Genomic DNA, 27,934 nt, shown 5'->3' on the forward strand with positions numbered 1-27,934 from the left:
TGAAGGAATCTAGTCTACAGGTGGCGATTCTATATTTAAACAAATAGCATGTCACATGTACACCACGCGAAGAAGTTTGGTTCGTATAATGTGATATTTTCTTACTTAAATATTAAAACTGGAAATTAGTACACTTCTACCATTTCTGATTTAGTTGAAAAATTAGTGAAGGGGGAATATATTGTTGAGATCTTAATTGTCTGCAGAAAACTGCTTCGTGTAAATTATTACAGGTTTCTATAGCAACTCTATAGCAAATGAACTTTAAAACCGGAAATGATTGATGTTTGTGACTTCCAGTTTGAATAGAAGAATAAGAGAAGAAACAATTGTATACTCAGAACGCCATATCGATTCCAAGAAAATCTCTCATCGTTTTTGCTCTATGTAGATTAATATTGAAACCGGAAGTTGTAGCGGATTTCTACCATTTCCTGTTTTAGTAGGGTGTTAAGGGATAAACTGTATTCTTGAGACGCTTAATCGGTCGCAGGAAACCACTTCTCGCTATCTATCATCGTTTTTCCTTTATAAGTGGTCAACGTTAAAACCGGAAATGATTGATTTCTACGGCTTCCGGTTTGAATATCACCTGTATCAACGACAAGCCAAAAATGATGGTGACCCATCAAGTGGTTCTTCCCAGACGAACACACGAACGGACAGTAAACCAAACTCAATAATTAATTTAAAAAAAAAAAAAAAAAAAAAAAAAGTTGAAACTTTTAAACCAACTAGGAATTTAAAAATGTATAAAAACTTTATCATTTATTCAATAAAACCTGTACCCAGTGTCTGTGTCTGTGTGTGGTTAGGGGTGAAAAACATTGAAGATCGGTACTACTGAGTATTGCTTTTCTGGGTGAGGAAAATGTTTTGGAATGTGTCGGAGAAGGGAGGGGGAAGTATTCCTAAGCAAGGGGGCCGCGGTGGCTCAGTGGTAGAGCGTTCACCTCTGGTGCTTGGGGTCCAGGGTTCGATCCCAGCCCCCGCCAAGTGAACTTTGTGGTGGACAAACACCCTGTGCGTGGATTTTCTCGGGGTTCTCCCGTTTCCTCCACTTTCTTCATTCCACCATTTAATTCATTACTCATCATCACCGTCTCATTTAGCCTAACCGACATAATCGTGAGACGTAAAACTCAAAGATTTCATTTCATTTTATTCCTAAGCAAGCAATACTTCCCTGACATTTTAGCATCCACAATCTCCATAATCAGCCACCTCTAAACTTTTCTGATATAATCCGCTTTTGGGGCTACTTGGGAAATATATGTCTTTTCATAGTTGTAAGAGCCGTGTGAAAGATGGAACTATTTGGAAAGAACCACTTGCAAGATCACACTTTCCTGAGAAAATTGATTTGCAACATGCCTATGTTTCTATCATAGTAATGTGTTCCTAGGCTGTTTTAAATAAAAAAGATTTTTTTTTTCCACAATCTTTTAGTTAAACATAATAAATTGTTGAACCAATATAAACTAACTACAGTGTCTTCCTGAAGACCTACAGAACCATTTTTTTTTTAAATATGCTTTTATAAACGGTAGTTTTTCAAACAATGCAAGGGAAAATTTTGGTAAATGCCAATACACGCATAAGCGCTTGAGACTTCTTTAAAACGCTAAAACATGCCCTATATAATTTTATGAAATTTATGTATGTATCAGATCAGTAATTGCCTTACATTGGTTTACAAAATTACCTGGTGCCATTTTTACAAGTATACATTTACGTTAGCTCTTTGCAAAAATACTATATGATACTGTTATAATAATAATAATAATGTTACACAGTATAAGGACAAAAATTTACATATTAAAATTCTTTGCTGCAAAGTCATATGGAAAAACAACTTATTCTCTGCGGTTGTATGTAGGTTCAGGTAAAACTTCAATAATGTCATCGTTGCCTATCCTCTGATCAATATTATCATTTTTAGTAGAAAAACGGAAGGAAATTTAAAAAATGGCCACAGATTGTTCCAGAAAGGAAGTGGAAATGTAAAACCAATTCGTGTCATTAGGAAACTTCTGAAAGTAATGATATTTAACACAACCAGGTAAAAATCACTTTTTCATTACGGAAACACAGCGACAATTTACAGAAAATTCAAAAAACACAAAAAAAGTATCAATTGCTATGAGTTTTAGACCAATATATAAATAAGACACAGCACTTATGATCATCCATAGTGTTTTTTTAGTTGCCTACTTTTCATTGGTCTGGGAGAAAGCGACGTATCTGCCATAGTTCTCTCATTATTATACCATATAACACGAAAAATGTCAGTTTTCCAAGTAGCCTCAGATTTTCTAAGTAACTCCAGTTTACAGTATGTCCTGTCATGTCCATAATGACGGTGCTACAGTTCAAAACTCAAACTTACATAAACTGAAAATAGAAAATGAAAGTTATCAGGTTTTTCCTCTCATCTCTTCACGTATTGTTTCTCTTTATTATTATTATTATTATTATTATTATTATTATTATTATTATTATTATTATTATTATTATTATTATTATTATTAAAAACACAAGATATATATATCTAATATATAATACGTATAACCGTTGCAGTTCCATTGAACACAGGAAATCTTCATCCAGTATTTTCAAGAGTCAAATGCAACTTAACAGTTTCAAGGGCAAGAGGTAAATGTGTGTTTGTATGGAGAGATTGTAATAGCATATAGATTATAAAATAGACTGAACACCAACACAGCATTAAATTAAACCTGGAATACTAAGTGCTTTGCCGGAAAATGCCAATTTTTTTTTTCTTTCTTACAAATCATATTCGAATCTGACGCTTTAGTTCTTTGTTACTTAAATAATTGCTGGATTTATTAGGATATCCCTGTTTACCATTCAGTATTTTTCTTTTTCCCTAATTAGTAGAGCGTCAAAACAAGGCTTTTGACCGTATTCTAGCATCGCAATGAAGAATCTGCGAAGTTTGCTCTGATCTGCTGCTGTTTAATGACGAGAACGTTTTAAACGTCGCTTTGTGAGATCTCCAAGGTTGGGAGTGATTGAAGGATTTAAATCCCATCAGATAGATTCACATAAAATCTCCTGAGTAATGTTAAGTTTGCAATCGAGTGGTGTCAATATCTGTAAAATACAGAGATTACTGAACCGCGGGATGATAGACATGAAATTTGAGCAACAAAGTGGTTGACAGAGCATGGAAACACACATCACACCACTTAAAATGATTTCTGAATCATTGAAGAAGCATCTGAGTGGTAGGCAATTCACAGCCGATGTAGAAGTTCAGGAAGCCTCACGTGTCTTCAAGGAGTTGACACCGACATCTTCTATGCTGACATTAATGGCGTGATTTACTTTTCTTATGAGATTTTATGGGATGCCGAGGCACGAAAGTCGGCGCGGCTAAATCATCCTCAGGTAGCTTCAAAGAAATCGGAACACCATTGAAGTAGCCCAAATGTTTCTTTGTTACATGAGAGGGATATTTAGTATATTGGGTTACTTTAGAAGGACTTTTTTTTTAATATTGTTATTGGTATATATTAGCAAAATGTTTCCATTTTTAATATAAGTTTGGCGATGGCAATAACGTGTCCCATCGACACCACATTCGCCGTTTATGGCTTGTTTGGAGTGTCATTTATGAGTGCGATTAGGATAAATTTTCTGCTTGAGTACAAAGGAAGCCGGTTGGGGGTTGTTTGAGGGTGGCAAGTATGTCTGTGCCCCTTGTTTTAGCCACAGACTAATTCGTCGATGTATACCTGATATTTCTGGTCTCATCGCTATTCATTGGTTAAGCCTCTATTTCCTATTTGTATTGAATATTTTTCATGTTGAAATTGTAGCATTAGGAGATATTAATCATCGCGACGAACTGTAATTAACTTACTTGTCAACCACTGGTGGGACCGATCTTTGGTAAACCTACTACCACCATTCAGTACAGATCTTCCGCCACGAACGATAGCACTTAAACATATATCACAAGTAGGGTGATGGGATACGCCCATTTTGCAACCGGACCGAAATCCTGAGTATCTACTAGTTATAGCTACTAGTGGAGGGGACTCTTCTAACAAGTGTCTGAGTGTTAGGGCTAGTTCATCTCTTGCCAGCATGTGTTAGTTACCGAATCCCACAGTCCGATCACAACCCGGAAAAGACCAACCCAATCCGGGAACCTGTGGAAACCAGAGAAGGCTTGCGCCCCGACGTGACTACCTCATGACGTTAAAACTTTCACAGAGGTACAGTGAACACATTAAGGTACTCATGTACCTCATCTCGGACACAAAGGCACGTATTAAGTCCTCATTTGAAATTGAGACCTCCTTCCGTTACTCAAATTAGCACAGGTTCCTTTGGGATTGGGGCTCAGTCTCTTCCTTCCCTATCGTTAGAACAAATCGCTTTACAAGCATGTCCTAGTACTATGTATATCTGTGTAATGAAGTGTAACCATGAGGTTGTTACCTTACTTTCTGAACCACCTTCTTATATTATGAACTCTAGCTTTATTATTGCTGTTGTAGGTACTCATCATTCAGTCAACGGTCGTCAGGTTGTAGGTGATTTGCCTTGGACTTCTTCCTTTTCATCTGTGGTGCTGAAAGCAGTACAAGAGCTGGGATATTCAGTTCATGATCTTAATGCAATTACTGATCAAGGTTTGTACAAAACTGCAATTCATTTACTTTTACATATATCGAAAGTTTATTATTTTTCTCTCAGGGAAGTGTATGAAAGGAAGGCTTTTAGTCAGAAAAATTACTAACAGTATCTAAAAGTGAATCAAGAAGATACAATTTTTTTTTATCCCTTTATATCATTGATTTTTTCAAAGTTTCTTTTTAACCCTTCATAAATCTGTTTTCTTAGCCTTTTTTTTTTTTTTTTTCGTTTAGAGCATCGTATGTAATACTTATTAAAATAATGGAAACGCCTTAACAAAGTGAAAGTTGTCTGAATTATACGGCTATATTTACTATATTTGGCTATACCACTTTAGCATCTAATTATAGCTTGTACTGTTCGTGGTGATTTTTGTCTAACTATAATATTGTCCTAAGGTAAGGCATATACAATATCAATCTATAGATGGCATCAAGTTGAACAAAATGACTTCCCTTAGAGAAAAATCTGATGCGTAGTTTTCGAGAAAATCTAATTTTATGAAGTTTAAAAATGTATTGTTTTTTGTCGATTATTTATTTATGTACACTCATGTCCAAAATTATTGTCGCATGTCTATAAATATGTTGTTGTAGGAATATAATTTGCTAACGAATTCGCCCGATATTTCTTAAATGTTAGTATGTGTATAATCGCCAAAGACATGTGTGTGGCTAATTTCATGTCAAAAGAGCAGTAAAGAAGAACAATAAAACTTTCTTGTCCATTTACCAACATTTTGTTTTACTCATTCTAATTTTCGTATTTACAATTCTTTTCCTATGAAATTTACCACAAATATACATTTCCCGATTATACACATAGTATCAGTATTAAAAGTACCCTGCAAAATCATTAACATATTATATTGTTACAAGAAGACAGTTATAGATATGCGACAATCATTTTGGACATGAGTGTACTTTATATGTAGAAAAATGCAATGTTAGTTAAAGAATGGTATATTTGTTTATTTCTAACAGTGTCACACATACTCATAAGCAGTGGCGGCGATTGGATGTTAAAAGTGGGAGGTCAAGACATGATCTGAATATTTGTATATCAATGTTAGTTTTCCTGGTGTTTCTAACACTATGCTTTACGAAAGGTTGTATAACTAAAAGGATACTATCTTTTTCAGTTAAAATACCATATTTCGTATTTCATACTTTATTAAGAAAATTAACAAGAGCAATGCAAGTACTATCCCTTTGTACTCTTAAACAACGAAGATGTAAGAAGAGATTTGATTCCTTGCTCATGAACATCTTAAAATTCTGTCTGCAAAATTGTGTGATCAGATTATTTAATAACAAATTTGCAAAACAAATAAATAAAAAAGATAATGTTAATCGTAGTAATGAATAACATGAGGCTTGTTTTGTAGAAGTTATATTGAAACTGGGAATTGATGAACAACTTATATTTTTAATTCCACACATGCCATTAAATGTATGTTATTTCTCTTAGAAAATGAAAGACAGTAAATACTACAAACATATGTTACGACATTTAAAGAAATACGCAATTGTAATATTAATTGCTTTGAATTACAATTAAAACGCAATTCCTGTAGCGTTCTTAACTCCACGGGAAGACAAATAACCAATACGTACTCATGCAACGGGAAATATTATATGACACCATTTTTTTCTATGAACCAGTAATATACAAAAACTTTACATTTCCAAATGAAACTATATACATTAAGTTGTCACTTCAAAAAGTGGGAGCAGCTTCCTCCTGTTGCCCCCCTAATCGCCGCCCCTGCTCATAACAGTGAATCAGATTATCCTAATTGTGACGCACAAACTATTTGTAAAATAAATTTGAACAATTAAAGGGTCCACAGGAACTCCTGTCGCGAAGTGGACGCAAGCGCAAAACCAAAGCAACTGCTCTACGGATGTAGTTGTTTGGGCAGTTGTGAAGAAATATTCAAAGCGATAAAGTGTTTGTGTACTGCTAAAATGAAAAGAGTGGAAAAACGAAATTGGATGACAGGAAGTTTTTCGTGGCGAATGGACATGACACCAAGTTGATTGTTCATCATTTTTGACAGCAAGCAATGAGTGGTCTATAAAACGATAATCATGCATGTTGTTCTGTATGGTTACAAAACATGGTCGCTTTCTCTGAGGAAAGAACGTAGACAAAGTATTTAAGTACAAGATCCTGAGACAAATATTCGTACCCAAGAGGAACGGGAATTGGGAATGGCGGAAAACGAGGACCTGCATAATTTATATTGTTTACCAAACATTGTTAGGGTCATCAAGTCTAGGAGGCTCAGGTGGATAGGTCATGTAGCCAGAATGGAAAAAAGGAACGCTTTTAAAGTTTTAACTGGAAATCCAATCGGAAAACGACCATTAGGAAGACCTAGGTGCAGATGGGAGAACAATATTAAGATTATCTCGCAGGAATAGGAATACAAAATAGAAACTGATCCCAGTTGACTGAGAATAGAAGTCAGTAGAGAGCTTTTGTGAACGCGGCATTGAACCTCCGGGTTCTATTGGCTATAGAGTGAGTGAGTTAGTTTTTAGCAATGAATGTTCGGATCATCTATAGAGCATCACAGCAGTATCATGAGATTCAAGACGCCTATTATAAGCAATGATAAGGGTGAGTTCCTGTAGTAAAGACTGCGCAGAATACGACAAAGTTGAAGTGTTTGCTAGTGAACAATCCGTCGCCGAGTAATCGTAAGTCTGGAAAGATACTACGCGTGTTCGAGGCCAGTGTACCTGCTATCAAGAAAAGCCTTCAGATCTTAACAAAGACTAATAAAAGCTGCCCAATCTATGAAAAGGATCACGGTGCATGCACAAAAAGTCACTGCCAATGGCTGTACAAGCAGCCAGTGAAATCAGGACAAAATTCATCATAATAGATGACGAAACTTACGTGCCGAGAGACTCAACACAGATACCAGGAGAAAAATTCTTGAATGATATTCGTCATTCCTGTTGACTTCAAAGTGAAACGCAAGAAATAGTTTCTTGTCAAATTTCTGATGTGGTAGGCCATTGGTCAGGGTGGCGTCATCAGTGATCACTTCCTCGTTAAAGAGTTTTTTGAATGGTCAACTCTACTTGAAGGACATCATTCGTGTTGTTTTTCTTTCTTTCTTTTTTCTTTCTTTCTTTCTTTCAATTCTGACACTCAGCGTACAGAGGCACCTTCTTGTGTTGGCCTAATCTTCAAATGAACCACTATATGCGCCTAACGTTCAGAAGTTCTGATGGATCGCAATATTGCGTTTGAATCTAAAGAGAAAAATCCATCAAATGTCTCCTTTTTACGCCCAATCGAAAAGTTCTGGACACATTGCGAGGGTGGATACTACTGGAACAGTGGAAAGAATATCACAGATCTTGCAACTTTCAAATATGTATGGACATGCTTTCCAAGACAGCGGCAGCCGACCATTGGAAAAATGTATTTTCAACCTTCAAAAACGGCCTCCATAAAGTGCGCGACCATGAAGTCGATACACTAGTATATAATTAGTTTTCTTCTAACAAAATGTTGTTCGTTTCTGTGCGTAGTTTATTCATATACTATCATAACCTGTCCTTATATTTGTTAGTAATTTGTGACTGGAATTCCTTTACACCCTATAATCTTAGTGTTATAGCTTGGGATTTAAGCATAAAACTGCTTCTTCCTCTCTGCCATATTTGTAACATGCAGAAATCTGTAAAACCTAGCCTTCCATTGACCCAGGTTATATAATCAAGATAATAGATAAAGTTTTAACACTAAAATTTGGTGTCGACTTTTAATTTTAAATTTTATGTTAATATTTATTGAAAGGCAATTTGATTAGTTTTACCTGAGATATATTAACACAGAATTTCCTTTCTTTTTTGAAGGTTTCATGCAAGCACAGGTAACATCTTTGCATGGATCAAGATTCAGTGCTGATGTGGCTTATTTAGAACCATTGGCTGGACAGAAAAATTTAAAAATAATAACTAATGCTTTCGTCAAAAAGGCAAGTATAATTTTGTCAATTCTTTTAAGAGATTTAAATAAAGTGTTTGTAGCATGAATCTCAAACTGTCGACGCACAGTGGGTTGAAATCCGAAAAACCTGATCAAAATATGAAAACGATGTTCAATTTGCATGATATTATGAATATCTATGTATCTATATATCTATCTATCTATATATATATATATATATATATAGGTATTTGAAGTCGCTGATAACAATTATGAGGCAACAAATAAAAAAAATCAAAATGGCGGATCCAATATCGCGGGGAAACATTTGTAAAAATGGTCCAAATAGGCTGAAAACTAGTTTCATCAAACTTTTGGGGTCACTGATAACGATTATGAAGGTAAAAACCAGAAATTCAACATGGCGGATCCAATATGGCGGGCAAAATGTATTAAAGTTTGTCCAAATAAGCTGTAAACTAGTTTCATCGTATGTTTGAGGTCGCTGATAACGATTATAAAAGTCAGAATTTCAATATTCAGAATTGTTATAAAGTAAACTGCAATATAGCAAAATAACATATATATTTATTATTGCTATAATGTCAAATTACTAATAATTGTTAAAAATTGGTATTCTGTACATCTACTGAAAAATGCGACCATAAATTTTGCAATGGCAGCTATTTTTTGTCAATTCCGTTAGCTTATAGTATGACATAGTAGAATAGAGGGGGTTCATAAGCGTGGGAAAATTTTGGCCGTGGGAACGTTCTGACGGGGCTTAAACCGGTGTAAACCAGTATGTTGCTATGCTAGAATAAGGAAGTATACTCTTGGACGCCTACCAGATGTAAAAAACAAGATAAAACATGCCTTTTTCGTGTTCTTGTCGTTTATTGGCTAATAATTTGAATCCCCAAACCCCCCACCCCTCCTGCGAAGAGCGTAAGCGGAACGTATGTGCTTGTGTAGATCATTCTGTTAGCAGCTGTTGCAAAGGAAGAAACGTCAAAAATTTTAAAGATGTCATCGTCAATGAGTTTATTAGATAAGCTTAATAAGCCATCAATGGTACCCTTTACAAAAATGCGAGATTTAGAGATTGGAGTACCATTTCGTATTGTAAACTGTGAGATAATTACAACGGTATATGGTAGGAAGGCATGTGTGGCATTTGAAGGAGGTGAAAAAGTGATTTTACCAGGACGTTGTACTGAAAAATTGGAAGCAGATAATGGTGCATTATTAACGTATTTACAAAGTGGGAATGTCTGTTTAATATATAAAGGAATGAAGATTAATGTATGTGGACGTAACATGCACGATCTTGAATTTACTGAACTGGTTTACTCATCGTAAGTGTATGGTAGCATGTACAAACAAGATGAAACATGAATTTTCCTCTTCCCCCCCTTCCTCTTCATGCATACACAGTCATCTGTATGCATAGTGTCGTTATTCTGTGCTGACCAGCGACTGGAGTAACATGTCTTTGAGTGCTTGTGCGTCAACTATGGATACCAAGAAAGAGTACTTGTTAAATGTTGAATATGGGCTTAATTCAATGAAAACCAAATTAATTTGTATTGGACTGGATAGTGATACATTTGATCCAGTGATTCGTGTTGGCAAAGGACTTGTGTTTGGAGTGGAGTTAAATTTGGCAGAGTGGGAGAAACTTGTACATTTGACCCCATTTGTTACGGACTATTTAAATTCTCAAGTGGAAATTACATTTATAAAATCTCTTGGTCGAAAAAACGAACTGGTGGTGCGAAAACTAATGGGGGAAAAATTAGTGATGTTAGAGAAGAAAGGAACACTTCACGCTCCTCGAAACACTGTGTACTTAACTTCAAGTGATTGGCTTTATTTCTTGGAAATATTACCGTGTATTGAACATGCTGTGAAAAACAGTAAAGTTTGTAGTGTTGTGCTACGTGAATATTTTGACTTGTGTACAGATACTATTCGTAATCAAGTACAATCGCAGTGTCTTACATGCAGAGGACTTGCCGGAATCCATACCTGTGTAGATGAACAGAGTATTATTAATGATATGAACATCAGTTTTCCAAGTGTCTCTCTTGATAAGAACAGTGATGTGAACATTGATGGTGAACGATTAAAATTGGAAATGAAAGTATTTTGCAAACAAAAACTCATAGATTCAATTATGGCTGATTTATTTGATAGTGTATCGACACAGCCATGGTGGGGGGAAACCGATACTCAACCTTCGGAGGGTATCAATGAAGTGAACGACTCTTCATAAAGAAGAAGAAGAAGAAGAAAATTGATTTGTTTTTTTCATGTATGCTAAACAACGTAATATCAAATGTAATAAAAATATATATAGTGAAAAGTGAAATGTTTTATTTGTGTGTGTTTTGTGTTCGTTTCATACACCTCAATATGATAGGATTTTTAAGTTTTTATAAGGAAAAAATCCTAACATATTTTTTTCCTCGTATATTATAAGTGATACGTATAATAATAATAATAATAATCATAATGAATTCAAATTCTTGAAATGAATGTTAAAATAAAAATTAGTATTTGAAATTATTATTATTATTATTATTATTATACAACTTTGTCTTAAGTATGATAGGACATTTTTTTAATTTTTTAAAAAAGGAACTAAAATAATTAATATTAAAATTTTAAGAACAAGTCCTATCATAATAATAATAATATTGAATTCACATACTTGAATTAATTTACGAAAGAATAACTGATTAAGTATTTGAATTCATTATTATTATGTAGTTATGTGATTACATCATTGAATTAAAAATCAGTTTTAGAATCTTTTTTAAAAAAAAAAAATCACTATGAAATTCTTTAATTCAATGATTTAAAAATATGTTTTATGATATGTGTATTTAATTACATAACTGATCATAAAACATATTTATTTATTAGGAAACGGAGAAAATAAGAAATAAAACATTTGTTTTCAAAGAGAAAAAATAATACAAAGTGTTTATTGCTGATGAAACTATTTACACATTAAAACGACGGTAAGTATAGTACATTTTAGAAGAACGTTAGATTTTGTTTTCATTGTTCATGTGATGATAACTTCACAACTGCCATATATTGTTCACTGATGATAACTATACACAGTTCAATTAATGATACTACTGCTGTTGATGATGGTGATGAAACGTAGATAGAAGTCAATCTGTACAATGAAGATGATGTCCATACACACGATGACGATCTTTTACTCTCTGAAATGAAAAGAAATGAAAAACAAACTTAAAATTTATTTTATCTATAATCATGAACAAATAAAACAACAAATAATAATACATACAAACACATTATAATAAAGAAGAAGAAGAAGAAATGACTACCTTCAATAATATGAAAAGAAAATAATCAAAACAAACGAAGAAGAAGAATGAAGACATGATTACCTGTAAAAGTAAATACAGCAAGCGACGATCATTTTTTTCTGGAGTTGATGAGAAAGTGTAATGAAATTCATTTAGCTTTGACTTTCCTTTAGCTTTGAAGCATAGGAAAAGATATGAATAATGTCCACATAGGGACGATTTCACATTTTGAATTTGTTTATTATTAAATGTATAAGAAGTGGAATTTCTACGTAGAAATTGAATATGTTGCATTACAAAGTAGTGGGCACGTCCGTCAGTATGAATATATACGGAAATCCAGTGTGTGCCAAGTTTGTTCGAGGGGTCTGTATTTATGATGATAGCTGCAGGTAGTGGAACATGTGCTGGTAATTCATTGGCTGCATATACGCCAACGAAATGATTGTGAAATAAAGAATTTGTTTGTAAAGCATTCAATAAATCTAGTGTAGAGGACATCATGTATAAAAGTGCAGACATGTACATATATGATATGATATTTAAATAACGTACCTTTAAAAATCCATGATGATGTTCCTCTGATGATCCACTTCTAAGAGAGATTGGAATTCTCCATAAACAATGCAGGAGATAGGTGCTGGTAGAGGCTTCGTAAAATGAACTTCCAGACGAACACAGCCGTGACGTATAAGGTTCCAATGCTGCACAGCGCTGGCTTCTCCATCTTGAGTAATGTCGAAAACAAAGATAGTGTATCCTTGAGGAAAGTAAAGGCGAGGAATATTGTTGCCATTGTAGTGCCCTTAGTAATTGTGTTATTTTATAATGGTAATATTTTTAAGTAGTATTGTTAACTCTCTTTTGTAAGATCTGGCAACATTGATACTTCCGCTTCTGTGGAGGGAAGACGAGCGGGTGACTTCCGCTGTACTAGGGAGAAAGAGATTGTGTACCGCATGGCTTCTCGATATCTGTAAAAATGAAGCCTAAAATTATAGTTAATCTAGGCCTCTCGTAGCCATCCTCCTTTTATTGGTAATCAACAGTTCTGACAGAGCAACATTGAGAGTAAGTGAAGTTTTACGGTTACTTTTTCATCATAATTTTGGTGTACAATTTCCAAGAGGAATTTATAAAGAAGAGCAGGTGGTCTCCCACGTGTTTTGTTACAGCTACAAGTTTTTGTCTGTCAGTGTGTGCCTCTCCATTAATTATATTTTAAGTTTCTGTGTTCGTCCTAGTGACATTCTCCATTTAATACGATAATGGCAATTTTCGTGAAGTTTTTCTTAGTTGTGATAATGTATGAAATCATAATGAAGCACTAAAAACTCCTGTGGGAACCCGCCCCATGCACGCTCTGTCCGGTATCATATCAGTGAAGGAAGCAATGTATTCAACCTCTAGCCCAGAATCATCAAGAGTCCAGATCTTTACAAGGATTGTAACGAACCAGCAATGTACCTTCCTAGGAAGTAACTTGGTTTTCAAGTACAAACGACTTAAATGCTGATTCCCATTCATATATTTGCTACAACACTACTTCCTTGAACTTAAACATGTACTTCAACAAAATATGGCTTCTTTACATTCTAGTGTACTTGTTACAGTACCAAGTACTGGATTCTATAGCTACTCATGGCATTTTTGTAGCAAGCAGCATGTTTATTCCAAACCAATATCCTTTCATATGTGCTGTTGTGAACCAGTGCAGTCTCTTAAGTGAGCAGTGTTAGTCTATTAACAAGCAGCTTGTAGAGTGGTGCAGGATTTATGCCAAACGCATATTCAGTTGGAATAATTTAGAGGCATTTTAGTGGCCCATAGCCCAGGTGAATGAGCAGCATGAAGAATCTACCTGTTATTTTCGCCGCCGCTCGCTCAGTGTTTAGTCGAGCGACAATGCAGTTCTGGGACATGTTATTTTACACTACAATACATTTCTCTGGAGTTTTTCTTACTTTTTTCCATTATTAAGGAGTTACCTTGGAGCCCCCTTTGGTTTAGCTCAGCCCAGCCTTGGCTCAGGATCAACTGGTAGTGAGATGAGTTGCTGTTGTGTTAGTGTTTCGTATATGAAGATGGGCAGTTTAAAGGTGTTTTCCCGATAAAGGTTGCCTTCGTAGCAACCACATTCGTCATTTTTGATGAGTATGTTGTTTTTAGTTATGTTCAATTATGTTTGAGCATGTTTGTGTGTATTAAAGCTCATCTTTGATATAGCCTGTTAATTTATCAGGCCCAGTTAAGCTCTTCGAAAGCTTACTTTTTCTAAGCCCTCTTTAGTGTTTATAATGTTCAGTGCTCTCTGAGTTGAGTGAAAGTGGCATATTAGCCAGTGCTTTCTCATAATAGTGAATCCTCCAGTTATCTCTCCAAGCTCATTTCAATGGTGTTCTTTGAAGAACTGTGTTTACAAGTGTGGTGCACTACTTAATTAATAGCTGTTTTGTGTTCTCACCGGAGCTAGGTGTCCCTTATAATTTCCATATAATGTTGGCCACTCGCATTTTAGTGCAGTTGTGTTGTTTACCAGTGGCGGCTGGTACTATATGTTGCATAGTTGTGCAACCGGATATTTTTTTTAATACTAAAAATATTTTTAAGCGTTAAAGTAGTGTATCAGTAAAAAAATAAACCTTTGCTCTTGAGCGCAAAACAGTATTGATGCATTTCTGAAAAAAGTCAATTAAAAATGAAATGAAATTTTTGAGTTTTACGTCCCACGGTTATGCCGGTTAGGCTAAAGGAGACGGTGATAATGAGTAATGAATGAAATGGTGGAATGAAGAAAGTGGGAGGAAACGGGAGAACCCCGAGAAAACCCACGCACACGGTGTTTGTCCACCACAAAGTTCACTTGGCGGGAGCAGGGTTTGAACCCGAGACCCGTAGCACCAGAGGTGAACGCTCTACCACTGAGCCACCGCGGCCCAAAAGTCAATTAAAAAACGGAAAGAAAGAGAGAGATTTACCTTTCCAGTGGCAGCGAACGTTGCCACTGGAAGCAGTAACATTGAGCATATGGCAGCGAGCTCCTATCTCTTAACATGGGGGAGTGGATTTATTCTTGCAACGCTCCTATCTTCCCGTATTGGTCCCTTACGGTTGCATTTTTTCCGCAACTGGTCAGCTTCTGTAATAGTTACGAATTCCTCCGCTTAGCAGCGCTTGACTCAATTGATAGGGTGAGGAAGATACAGACGCGTGGAAGAAAGAAGTTATTCACAAAACATAAACTCGCAAAGAACAAATATAAGTGGTGGTAGCAGGGACGGATCCAGGCTGAAAGTTTGGGGGGCGGTCGTTCGAAGTCAATAGATTTTATTTAACATTTATAATCCAAAGGTGAAAATTCTTGAGATAAGATTTATTTTTTAAAAAATCCTATTTGGGGGGGGGGGTCAATCGAGTCTCCAAGAAGAAAATGTCTTACTACTGGTCTAATTCCTACCTCTGTGTCTTTCGTGCACATGATTCTGTGTTCGATTTCCGGCGGAGAGCATAAATCATTCACTTTCAATACTCATCTGTCTTCTTTAGCCTAATTTGCTGGAATGTTAAACTATTTTTTTTTTCATTTTCAAAGGAAAACATCTTAGATTTCATGCTTCTTTACAGACAAAAAAAAAAAAATACGTGGTTCCTGAAAATGGACTTTTTGTTCCGTATATTTATACAAAGAAATGCTAACAAAATGTATATTGTCGGAGGAGAGAGATGTTTCTGGACCCTAAAGAAAATAAAGCGGAAAATATTTGCGGTAGCGGTGCTTTCTATTCAGAGAAACTTGGCGAGCAGCATTTCAGATTAGTCAATAAAGTCATAGAAAAATTCAATAAAGTCATAGAAAAATTTGAAGCCCGAAAGATCGAAGAAAGACTTTCCACTCTAAAATAATGCATAGTTTATATAATTAAATAATTTTGTTTAACTGCGTGCATGCAATTTTCTTGCTTTTTTTTTCTTGTTTTCGGATTAACGCCATCATTCATGGCTTACAGCACATACTATATATTCGATTTATCTTGTGTTCAATAACATGAGTGTATAGGTTTTGTATATAAATAGTGTATAAACGTATATTGATAGTGGTTGTTTGAAAAAAAAGGAAATAGCTTATATATTAAATTAATATTAGAGAAATAATTTAATCAATAATATACAAATAGAGGTTAAAAGACTTTCCTCTTCATATTTCCTGAATATTTCTTGGATAAGACTCAAGAATGCTGGGGGAGGGGAACACTTGCGCGTACCTACATACCTTTGATATTGCAACATTGCAACCGGTGCTTGTAGAGACTACGAGCCGCTACTGTTGTTTACACAAAAGTGTTTTTATCTTATCTTATTGAGCATCAATCCTGAATACTTGCATCATTCATTAGTGAGTATGCTTTGTGCATATTCTCAGGTAAGAATCACAATGTTGAATAAACAAGCTTAACGCTATATGTGTTCATGGCAGCTTCACTCTCACCGGGGTGGAGCATAATGTTGCCAGTTCAATCAAGAAAAGGGCACAGAATGCCCATATGTGGAATGTAAATCTCATAGTAACAGGTAATCAGTCTCAATGGGTTATTAAATGAATGTGTATAATTTTATTGCATACCTTTTCTTAGTGGTAACAATTTTAATATTGAGTTTTGCACTTATGTTTGGATAGTACACGTGTAGGCGCGCACCCGATGGTGGGTATACGCTGGCTAGTACCTTATAGCTATATTATTATCCTTGAAGTCTAGTTGCAGTGTACAACAATTAACAATTATGATACGATATTATCTTTTGCATAATAAATTTAAACTATTTCTTTCATCATCTTCGGAAGTGACAATTCTTTTGGAATTTGGTAAGAATCTAACTTGCATATTATTATGAAGTGTGTTAATGTTTCAATCATCATACAAGGGAGGTGAAGATGGTTGTCCCTCCTCAATTGTTTATAGCTGCAAGAATTTTGATGTAATCATGCATCAGTAACTGAATATTCTCACGCATGACTTTTTTATTGTTTTATAAATATACGAATATATGTTCTCGTGCATGTAGTATATGCACTTGTTATGAAGTACCTGTTCTATATCAAGCTTCCATGGCCCTAATACCAACTTTTGATCAAATAATAAATAATCTTTTCCATTTTAAGTGTTGTTGTTCAAGTGCAAGTCCCTAGTAGCTAGATAAGTTTAATTTAAGGTTAGTTATTTCTAAATTATGGTGTACGCAGGAGCAAGAAGAGGAAGGGGGGTTTGTTCATGCCTTCTCGTAGAGCTGGTGTGGGCAAACCTCGTGTTGTCGGACGTTGTCTGTGCGCCCTACACTTCATTGTCATATCATCTTTCACAGACTGGCGACCCCTTGATACTCAGTTTTCTGGATTTTCTTTAGTCTGCGTTCTAAGTACGCTAGACGCCTTCCGCTCTGTAGCACTCAGAAGTTCCGGGCCATCCTCTGGGGCGCTACACCATGATTGGAAAAGTGAATGCCTTATCCACAAAATAAGGTATGATATGAGGAAACATAGAGGTTGTTTTCGAAATTTGGTTGTAATGGTTTTGAAGGTACAGGTTTTCCATCAATGTATAGAGAGAAGAAATTGATGTCAAAATGTTTGAAATGAAATGGATTTGAAGTTATTGTTCCTGTATAGGCATCATTTTGTGTAAACGCCACAATCACTCGAGTTGGTAACACTCCCATAAATAAATTATCAATTGTTTTTGATTGAAGATCCTTTGGAATGACGAATGACTTCATTTGCACTCTTGTGAGACGATATTTGGCTGTTGTTGATTGTAGAAGCTTGTTATGTGCTAGTTTTATTGTAGGACTAACATTAATCTTTTTAATATGTAAAGCAGCATCTAAAATATTCACTTTAGCCTCAACAGACGCATCACTAGCGATGAGACAAAAGTTTGGCTTTGCAGGAATTAACTTGAGACGTAATTCTACTCCTTGGATTAAAAATTTATCTTGGTTAAAAATATCACAATGAAGATGTCCAAGCATGTCGAATTTTGCACTTTTTTTGTTAATTCATAACGTTGTTGAAATCCTCTATTACCACTAGATGTTGCATCCACATGTCCAGCAGTATCTTGAGACCAGAATGCACATTGAAGATGAGTATTTTTAGCAGAATCATCATAATTTAACAGTTTTTCAATGTATGACCGATATGGATGATTATAAGATGGAAATGAAATCAGTTTGTTATTTAAATACACTTCCACTTCACTGAACATAGAATTTAAAATGTCATTAATAGGAGCCACAGCTTTATCACTTTCACCAAATGCTGATCCACCAGGCTTAACGATTTGAGCTTCGATGTAAAGAAGAGTATGTGGTAGATCTATGTATTCATCACTTGTTCCTGGGATGACAAACTCTATAGGAGCATTATCAGCTAGTGAACTGATTGGTTTGTTTGTAACAACATGATTATCCAATATACTGGTTTGCGTTGGTTTTGTAGAAAAAATATCTAGTTCACTTTTTACACACTCGCAGGATTGATGATGTAAGAAAGCCATGATGGTGATGATTTAATCAAAGATATCGTGTGATAACTTCCTCTTCTTATAAGACTGATTTTTCTTTGTTTTCTGTGTACGTTTCCTCTTGCCCTTCTTCTTCTTGCGCTTGATGATGTGTAATGATGAAGGGTTAAAGATGGAATGATGTGTAATTCTTCTTTTCCTTCGTTGATATCCAGATCCTAGCATAGATTTCAATTTATTTTTTGCTTTGTCTTGCAAGACGGATCTCGCCTCACCCATTCGTTGATGAAAGGATTCGTTAATAGGTTGGTTATCGATGATGACGTCAGTAATATCGTTTGCTCCAGATTTTAATAATTCCTTTCCTACTGTTTTAGCTCCTTGTTTTACTAGTGGCATGACAGAACGAAATAATCCTCCAAGGAAACTTCCAATACCATGTCCAACTTGATAAGGGGAACCAACATAAACGTTTCCAGTTCCAGAAAGAGCTTGTTTTTGATAATATTGTAAATATGGATTATTCATATTTATCGATGTTGACGCACTGGTCGAAAATGTAGTTTAACGCATACAGTTCCGAAAGTGAATGCCAGTGGAGAGCCTGTACTATCTCTTATATCTATTTTGATGTGTTCAAAATGCATCTTCTCTATAGGCACATAATGTGGAGGATTAAAAATTTCTATAACACTACTTCCAAATGTATGATTCACAGGATTCATATTTATGATACGTAATAATGGTGCTACTGTATCTCCAACAAATACAGATAGAATTATATCACTATACACATACATTGTAGATGGAAGTCCTAAACGTAAATTTGGAATGCTTTGGCCTTGTTGCATATCCTTTAAATCAACGCTTGGATCAAACCCCAACATCGCACTAACACTTGGTGATAATGCAACGTCTACATCTATGTCTTTATGAAGACGTCGTATAAAACAGGTATTACTCTCACGAGTATAAGAAATATGTAAATTTGTGAATCTGTTGTACGTATTTATTATCTTTATCAATTCTGATATGTCAGTGTAATAACGTACAGGAATAGTTATAAATTTCCATTCATCACTTTTTGCAGGTTTGTAAAAAATTTTATTATTTTCGTCATTAATATTTAATATTGAATGAGGATAATGAATTTCAACAATAGCCACTTCCCACTTTTCATGGATTCCATTCTTTGATGAAGTTTCGTAGTGTATGATGTTAAGGTGTTGTCAGAAAAATATTCCATAGAACTATTACTGGGAAGCGTAACGTAAAAATCTCCATCAGGTTCCATTGTACTTCTCGATCTTCTTTACGGATGATGCAGGTATCCAGGAATCGAAAGAAGAAGGATATCCTTTCCAATGAACAAGATATTCTTTTCTGCTGCCTTTTCTTCTTGTACGTATGATTTTATCTATGTAAAATGTCTTTGATAACGTCACAGGTTGTAATTCCTCTCTGTAAAACAATCCATCCAGTGGTTCCTTGTTTAAATCTTCAATTTCATAAACAGGTGGATCTCTTGGTATTATCTTCTTCACTTTAAATATTTCCCAAGTCCAATTTTTCATATATCCTTTATCAAATGTACGTTTAGTTTTACTAATTCGTACTGTATCACCAATCTTAAGATGTTTTGAGAAATTTGGATTATTCTTCTTTATTTTATTATCATATTGATTATGCCATACTTGTAATAGGTTATTTTGAGAAACATTTGCAGGTGACATCCTTATGCTTGAATGATAACCTTCATTGTATGATTTCACAAGAAGAGGTAATACATTTAAATAATTATACGTTTGATATTTTGTAAAATACTTCCACATTTTTTCTTTTAGAGTTCTATTAAAACGTTCTACAATACTAGCTTTTATATCAGGATTTTTAGTTGTAATATGTTTTATTTTGTTGTCCACTAAGTACTTCTGTATTGTTTTATTAGTAAACTCACTTCCTTTATCTGTTCGGAATGTAATTGGTTTTCTGTCTTTGAACACAAGTTTCAATGCTTTTAAGACATCATTTGTACTTTTAGATTTTAATGGCACAGCCCATGCATATCGACTGAACACATCTATCACTGTAAGAATATAACGATATCCATCATTAAATTTATGAAAAGATTGAAGATCATTAATATCACTTTCCCACTCATCATCAATGTTATTCACTACATAGAAATCTCTTTTAAAACGACGACGTACAGGTTTGTGTAACGTATATGTTGTTTGTTGCAGTAACCATCTTCTTATACAATGTATAGGAATTTTCTTCTTTGTAGCTATCCACAAATTTTTAACAGTTGAAAACGAGGCAGGATGTGAAAGGTTGTAGTAAATCTTGCTTAACTGTTTGTTTACGGTTTCCACCTTGACCATACTGGACGTTTACAGGCACGTTTCCTTTTCCTTATAGGAGATACTACTTTTTCCTTTTCTTCTTCTTCTGCTTCTTCGTCGTCTTCTGGAAACGATTTCAGAGGTATTTTTTCCCTTGACGATGATGCTGTTGGTGATGCTTTAGTTCGTCGTAAAATATATGACAAACGTTTTGGATTTCCAATAAGTTCTTGAGGTGTGTTATTAGAAGATAAATAATTACGAAATTTCTCCCATCCCGGTGGATTTGTGTGTTTGCGGGGTCGCGACACATCAGAAATTAAATCTACAATGTGAGATCCTTCTAGTTTATCACCTCTGATGTAAACAGTTCCTTTATTATCCCACGTGATATTATCATCATGTTTCATTCTATGTAGTAGTAATTCAGCTCTTTTACGAAACATTTTGGGTATAGATAATAATATTTCTTCTTCTACTTCAGGCTTCTCTGATTTAGTTGACGTAATTGAAAGTGTCACAGGTTCTTGTTTTCGTATTAAATGTAAATATTTTTGAAGAATATTGTTATACTGATTCCACTTTTCTTCATCACTAAGCGATGATAACTGTAAAATCTCTTGCATTTCTTGATCCAAATTAGATTCACGTTTCTCCAGGGCTGATGATGATGATGATGATGGTGTTTGTATACGAGTCAGAACTTCAGGTGGAACTAAAATCATCTTCTTTGCGTGTTCCATTGTACTAACGGAATAGTAAACTTGATAATGCACCAGTTAAAATAGGAGCTAATAATGCCGGTAGGAATCCACCCTGCTGCTGCACTAATAAATGCTTCTTCTTTTGGATGGAGTTTCCTTTCTTCACAAGATATCGAAGCGTCCTCTTGTATCGCTTTAATCTTTCTGTGTCTTTGTAAGAGGTACATTCCCTTTTAATACATTATAACAACATTCGCAAATACTTCGAATCACTGAAGAGTCTGTATTGGCCAGTATAGCTTTACGTAATTTAGGATTTGCTTTGCTCGTACGAAGAAGATCTCCGTGTTTTACTTTTGGAGACATATTGTCAGAATGAAGAAACACAGTTTAAAACAAACATTATAAACACATCTTCTATTTCGATGGAACATAAACGTAATGATAAATATCATCAGGAAAGATATTTGTTTGAAAACGAAATTCATCTGGCGTATCCTGTTTTAAATCAATAAAGAAATATCCATATGGTAACTTTGTTGCGTCGTTGAAACTTTCTTGAAGAAATTTTGGATTCTCAGGAGCTAGTTGATAACTCAAATGTTTAATTTGTGATTTATCTCTTGGATTTTTAAATAATACGAGATAAGAACAATTCAAGCTCATATCTCTGCTTCCTTTTCCCTGATGAAATATGTTTTGTGTAATAAATAGTACACTAAGATTTCTATGATGAGAACCCTTTGTAAAGAAATCAACTATATTCCGGTTCACTTCACACATTTGATCATCAATAATAATATGATGTGGTCCAGTTTCAGGTAAAAAGTCTTTTGTTCGAGGTAATCCTTCAATAAATTGTACTTTTGTCGAAATTTCTCTGTATGCATTTTGCCATTCTGCATAGTACCAATAAATATGACGAAACGATGTATTAACCATACGTGATAAATTGGACAGGAATCGTATTACAAAGGAAGTTTTTCCACATCCACTTGGTCCGGCAACAATACATGAAAAGAGATGTTTCCACGTCGTGTCCATGTTAAAGAGTATGATCATTCTTTCTTCATACGTATATTTATAAAGGGCCTTATTACATTTCTCTTCTTCTTTTGTTGGAAGTAGTGTAGCCATATGGAAGAGTATCATATGAATTTGGTATTCTACGTCGTTTAATATAATTTATCTTATAAATTTTTGTTTCGGGCATGCTGACGATAGTATGGTCTTTCCTGCGGCAAATTTTTTCTCATTGGTAATTTTGACTTACATGGGACGAGATTCTTCTTCTTCTTCCGCATCCTCTTCACCATCTACTATCATTTTCTTCATTACATCAAAATTTAGGTGTTTTGAAGATTCATAGTTTAATGAAAAGCCCCGTATCTTGCATACTTGAAACTCCTTCTTCGTACTGGGATCAAAAATACGTAATCCATAGTTCTTGGGTCCAGCCGAGACGTATTCTGAAATATAGGCCTCTTTACCATACTCGAGTACTTCATTTGTTAAATCGCCTAAAAAGTCACCAGTTGGAATTGTAGTTTCACCGGGTTTTTGCGTATAAATGACTGAATCTGTATCAAAATACAATACTCTTTCTTGCAGTTGATCTAAATACTTGTACAATTCTAATCTTGCTTGTGCTGTTGTGTACGCGGCTATGACGACATTTACTGTTGGTACTGAAACAGGAACTTCATCTGTGTATTACCAATATACATATACCATATCATCATTTACTGGAAATATTTTATGAACGTCTATATCATGAGATGTTAATTTCTAATATAATTCCTTTGGATCGTTAATAATGCTTACATGACCCATGTTCTCACGTTGTCCAAATTTTCCCCAAAATGAATTTAACATTAATTTAGCTAAACTTCTAAGTGCTGGATTATGTTGAATTTTATTTTCATCGAGACGTATTCCTTCCTTTTCATAAAATCGCTGAATGTACTTCTGCTTTAGCTCATCTGTTTCACACCATGCTGGCCATCCACTAGCTTCCATTTTTGCTTTCAGGAAGGTGTTTATGTACTCTGCAAATAAGCCGCCACTTTTTGTTTCTTCATCATATTGAACAACATCATATGCCCAAATTTCATGAATATCTATTATTTTGTATCCTTTTTCTAATGCTTTTCTTACTTCATCTGCTACCCATGTACCATGTAGAACTCGGTCTTCATCGTTGTGATTACAAGATGACTGGTTTAATTCATCACAACATGTACGACAAAGTGGAAACATCAATCTATCATTTGACTTGTAAGGAAGAACTGGGTGTACGAGATTTTTTGGAGGTAGAATACTTAGTTTAACTAATCCTTCAACTTCTTCAATGGTGAGAATATTTGAATCTCCAGGCAGATAGATAGTAGGATGACGAATTGGAAACTTCTTAGTCTTAGAGATAAATGGATAAAGCGAAATAACATCTTTGTATTGGATGGTTTCTCCTTTAGATTCTTGTGCTTTATGATACAAACGTATGGCATTCACACGTCCTCCATAAAAAGCGTCACGAGGATTTAATGGTGATTTCTTTGTATACGGATGATTACTAACATACTTCTTCATCTCTTCATTTCCTGCCAATTGTTTTTTAAATTCACAACCCCATATTTCATGCACTTCACAGCCAAAATCTTTTAATTTTTGGATTTTCTTCTTTGTTGCTTCATATCGAAATTCCATGGTATCTGTAGCATTGTTATAAATGGGTTTATCTCTGTCGTTAGAGTAGCAGTAGATACAACCATGTGTGAAATCGCCTTCATACTCCCACACGTGTATTCTTCCTGTATTGGGATCTGTCCATACACCATCTACTTTCATTGATGCAATTCGTTTTTCCTTACTACGTGCAGCATTGGTAATTTGTATGTTTCTTGTTTTTTCTTCCCAAGCTATCCATTGTACTGCTTCAATTGACTGGACATCTCTCCATCGATACCCGTTCTTTGGTATGATACCAATATTTTCCTTTAAGAAATTTCTACGATACACCAAATTACATGCACTGGCGATTGTAATGCATTCAAGTAAGGGATTTACATTTGTTTCAGATTCAAATGTATTCATAAAGGAAATACATGCTTGACGTAATACTTCAACATCCTGTACACAATATTTGATGAGTTCTTCTTTCATTTTAAAGGTATCGTTTTGATGTTCAGTATACCATTGGAGAAACTTGCGTCTTTCGTCTACTTTCATGGTATCTGCTCCATAATATCTAATGTCTGGAAGTGTACCTTCATATGTTTGATTCTCACGTCGATTGAAAAAGTGTGGGAAATATCCTTTGCACGATTGAAGACCAAATGCACCACTTAATTTACTTAAGGGCATAGGAAGAAAGCTTAGTGAATCAATGAATGTTACGTTCCCTATTTTAAGAGATAGAATTTTCGCTCCATTCATGATTACTTCTGGAGTCCAATTCATCTTCTCAACCATGGTCTTAATGATGAAATGTGCATCATAGCCCTTAGAATTATGGGCTACACATGTTATTGATTTAATGTTTGGACGTCGCTGTTGAAGATGTTTTAGAAAGTCTTCTATTACATTTTCTCCGTCAAATATATTTTCTCGTTTTCCACAAACGATACAATTATTTTTGATGTTTTTATCTTCATAACATCTGTAACATGTATGTTGACTAACCAAAACATTAGGTATATGCTCATATATATTTGCGTCCTTCTCTTCTATTTTCGTATCTTGTGTACATTCAATATCATAAAACACAATCATAGCTTTCTTCTCCATGATAATTTTTTCATTGGCTTTAGATGATTTTCTTCTTTCATTCACTTTCATGTAACATTCATGATTGGGTGGTACTATATCATAGCAAATGTTGCAATAAGTTTCTCCACATACGTGAGAACGTTTTTCTTTTACTACATAAATTTTCAAACACTGGACACAACATTTCACAATGGAACATAAAGGCTTTCCATTTTGATACGGCGCTGACTTGTGATAGTCATAGCATGACTGACCATAAAATTCTCGATTACAATCATTGCAAGTAATATGGGTTTCTTTAAAGTCACATGGTGGCTTCTGATGACAACGATAACATACAGCTGTACAATATTTCAAATATGCATGCTTGTTTTCATATTTCTTATGACAGCTTTCGCAATAATAACTACAGCTAAAACATGCTGTCAAGCTTTCAATGACGTTGTAATGGTTATCTACGAAGAATAAGTTTAAAGGTGTTCTTTCATTATCACTTGGTGGTGCTTCAAACATAACATCACTTCCTGAAAAGCCCCTATACACTGTGATTTTATAATCCTTTAAATATTCCTGAAATTTACGAATTTCAGGAATTCCACCACCACGGCTGAGATCTACATCGGCAGCTTCACACAGATCTTCTGCTTCTTTTTCAATTATATATTTATATTGATTTACATATCTTCTGTATTCAGTTTGATTTCTTCCCTTGTATTTTTTCAGTCCTATGGCAACTACGATTGCATGTGCTAAACACCTTGTACCTTTATTCTTAATTGTAACAATACCACGTTTTGCCTTTACGTATTCTTCAGTATTCATAATATGTTGTTTCAATCCACCTTGCCCTCTCGGCATGCGTACATGATGAAAATTCACGATGCAATCTTCATTTATAAGAAAAGCCGCATTACTTTGCAGTACTTTCTCATAACGTGTCCATAGAACTTCTGCTGAGAGATTTCTTGCTTCTCTGAACGATAACCAAAAAGGGCGATGTCCTTCTCTCTCATTTGTGATTGTTATTCCTACGTAATCATGCTGGTCCACATTACGTAGCAAATAATCTATTAAAGCACGTAGACTTGTTTCAATTGCAGTAAAAGGATTTTCACCTGCACGCACAGGGGGTAGACGGAATCTTAGCATTGTACCAGCCATATTGTATCTTCTGTATTGTCTTCTGCGTTCTTCTATTATATGAAATCTATTGTTTTCATCATTACGGCTGTTATTTCCAAATCCTACTTGCACATTTGAGTTTCGTTCTGCTGCAAATACGGATAGCAACTCGTCCATTCTTTTTTCTATTTCGTCTAAATCGATCTATTTCTGTATGTTCTGTATTAGCCTCAGCTAATATTTCCATAATTGATAGATATATTACATCTTGTTGTTCTTCTTCTTCTTTTTCAGGATTGGGAAATAAATTGGTAATCCATTTTTCTAGTTCAGTTTCGTAGAACTCATCTTCTTCTGTCTTCTCTTCCTCATTGTAAGTCTCCTATTATTTGGGAGAACGTTAAATTTAGCAATTCTTCTTCTTCTTTTGTTCTTTCTTCGACGTTTTCTTCTTCTTCTTTTGCTCCTTCTTGTAACCATTTTTAATTTGGGCAATACGTTCGGATGCTTCCTCTTCTTCTTCTGTTATCATTCTATTACCTGCACTTTCCAATATTTTTAATAGTTCTTCTTCTTCTCTTTCTTCTGCAAATTGAATTTCACTAGCTGAATCTCTTTCTTCTTTTTCTTCGGTATTGATGATCATCTCTTCTTCTTTTTCTTCTTCTTCTTCTTCTTCTATGAGTTCTTCCTCCTTTTGTGTACCTTTCTTCATTTCATCTTCTTCCTTCCTCCCCTGATGATCTACTTCTATTCCGATTACGGCATCTATTTCTTTTAGAAGAACTTGCGTCTCTTTATTTATTGCGATTTCCTCTTCTTCTTCTTCTATGTCATTAATAAATGCAGTAATCTCTTTTAATAACTCTTGCGTACACTTGTTTTCCATTTTACCCCCAGATGTATATACGTAATGCAAAAAAAAATCCAATATGTATATATAAATAATGAATAGAGAATATAAGTATTATTTAAAATGGAATATAAATAAAAGTGTTTAAGAGAATATACGAATAAATAAATAAAAAGGGTTATATAACGAAGGAATAATAATAATATCGGTAAGGATAAGGAAAGTCTGATACACTAATCTTTATTTATATTCAACCTAAAATAAAAAAAGAAATGAACTGGTTACTTATAACCATATTCCAAATAAATATAAACAGTATATATACACATAAATTTCAATTCGTTATACGGAAAAAGCAGAAGTTTCAAGGGAAAAATAGCATACCTTTTAAGTAGTTAAAATGAATTGTAGCTTTTTTTCGTATTCTCTAGGAGTGAAACAAATGTATGTTCACAGTTTGCTTCAAGTGTATTATCTAATGTATAAACGATCTGTAATTGAATTTTATACTTATCTCCCTGGAGACCCCCCCCAACTTTAACCCCCTTAGATGATGTGTTATTGAGTTCAAAGTATCATCATTGAACACAGCGACCCCGAAAACTATGTATTTGACACTAGTATCGTTCATTTTAAATTATTTTTACGT

General features: G+C 34.6%; 1 protein-coding gene across 5 annotated transcripts in view; it reads left to right on the plus strand.

Moving 5' to 3' along the window:
* The window catches only part of LOC145664984 (glucose dehydrogenase [FAD, quinone]-like), a 146,268-nt gene that overhangs the window by 15,266 nt on the left and 103,068 nt on the right, over window positions 1-27,934 (plus strand). For all 5 annotated transcript variants that reach the window (XM_081732159.1, XM_081732156.1, XM_081732158.1 and 2 more), the window contains exons 4-5: window positions 4,533-4,667; window positions 8,553-8,674. In XM_081732159.1, coding sequence (XP_081588285.1) covers window positions 4,533-4,667; window positions 8,553-8,674 — 257 coding nt within the window. The remainder of the gene's footprint in view (window positions 1-4,532; window positions 4,668-8,552; window positions 8,675-27,934) is intronic.

Source organism: Thermobia domestica, chromosome 11, assembly GCF_964235325.1.
Source record: "Thermobia domestica chromosome 11, izTheDome1.hap1.1, whole genome shotgun sequence".
NCBI classification, from domain to species: domain Eukaryota; kingdom Metazoa; phylum Arthropoda; class Insecta; order Zygentoma; family Lepismatidae; genus Thermobia; species Thermobia domestica.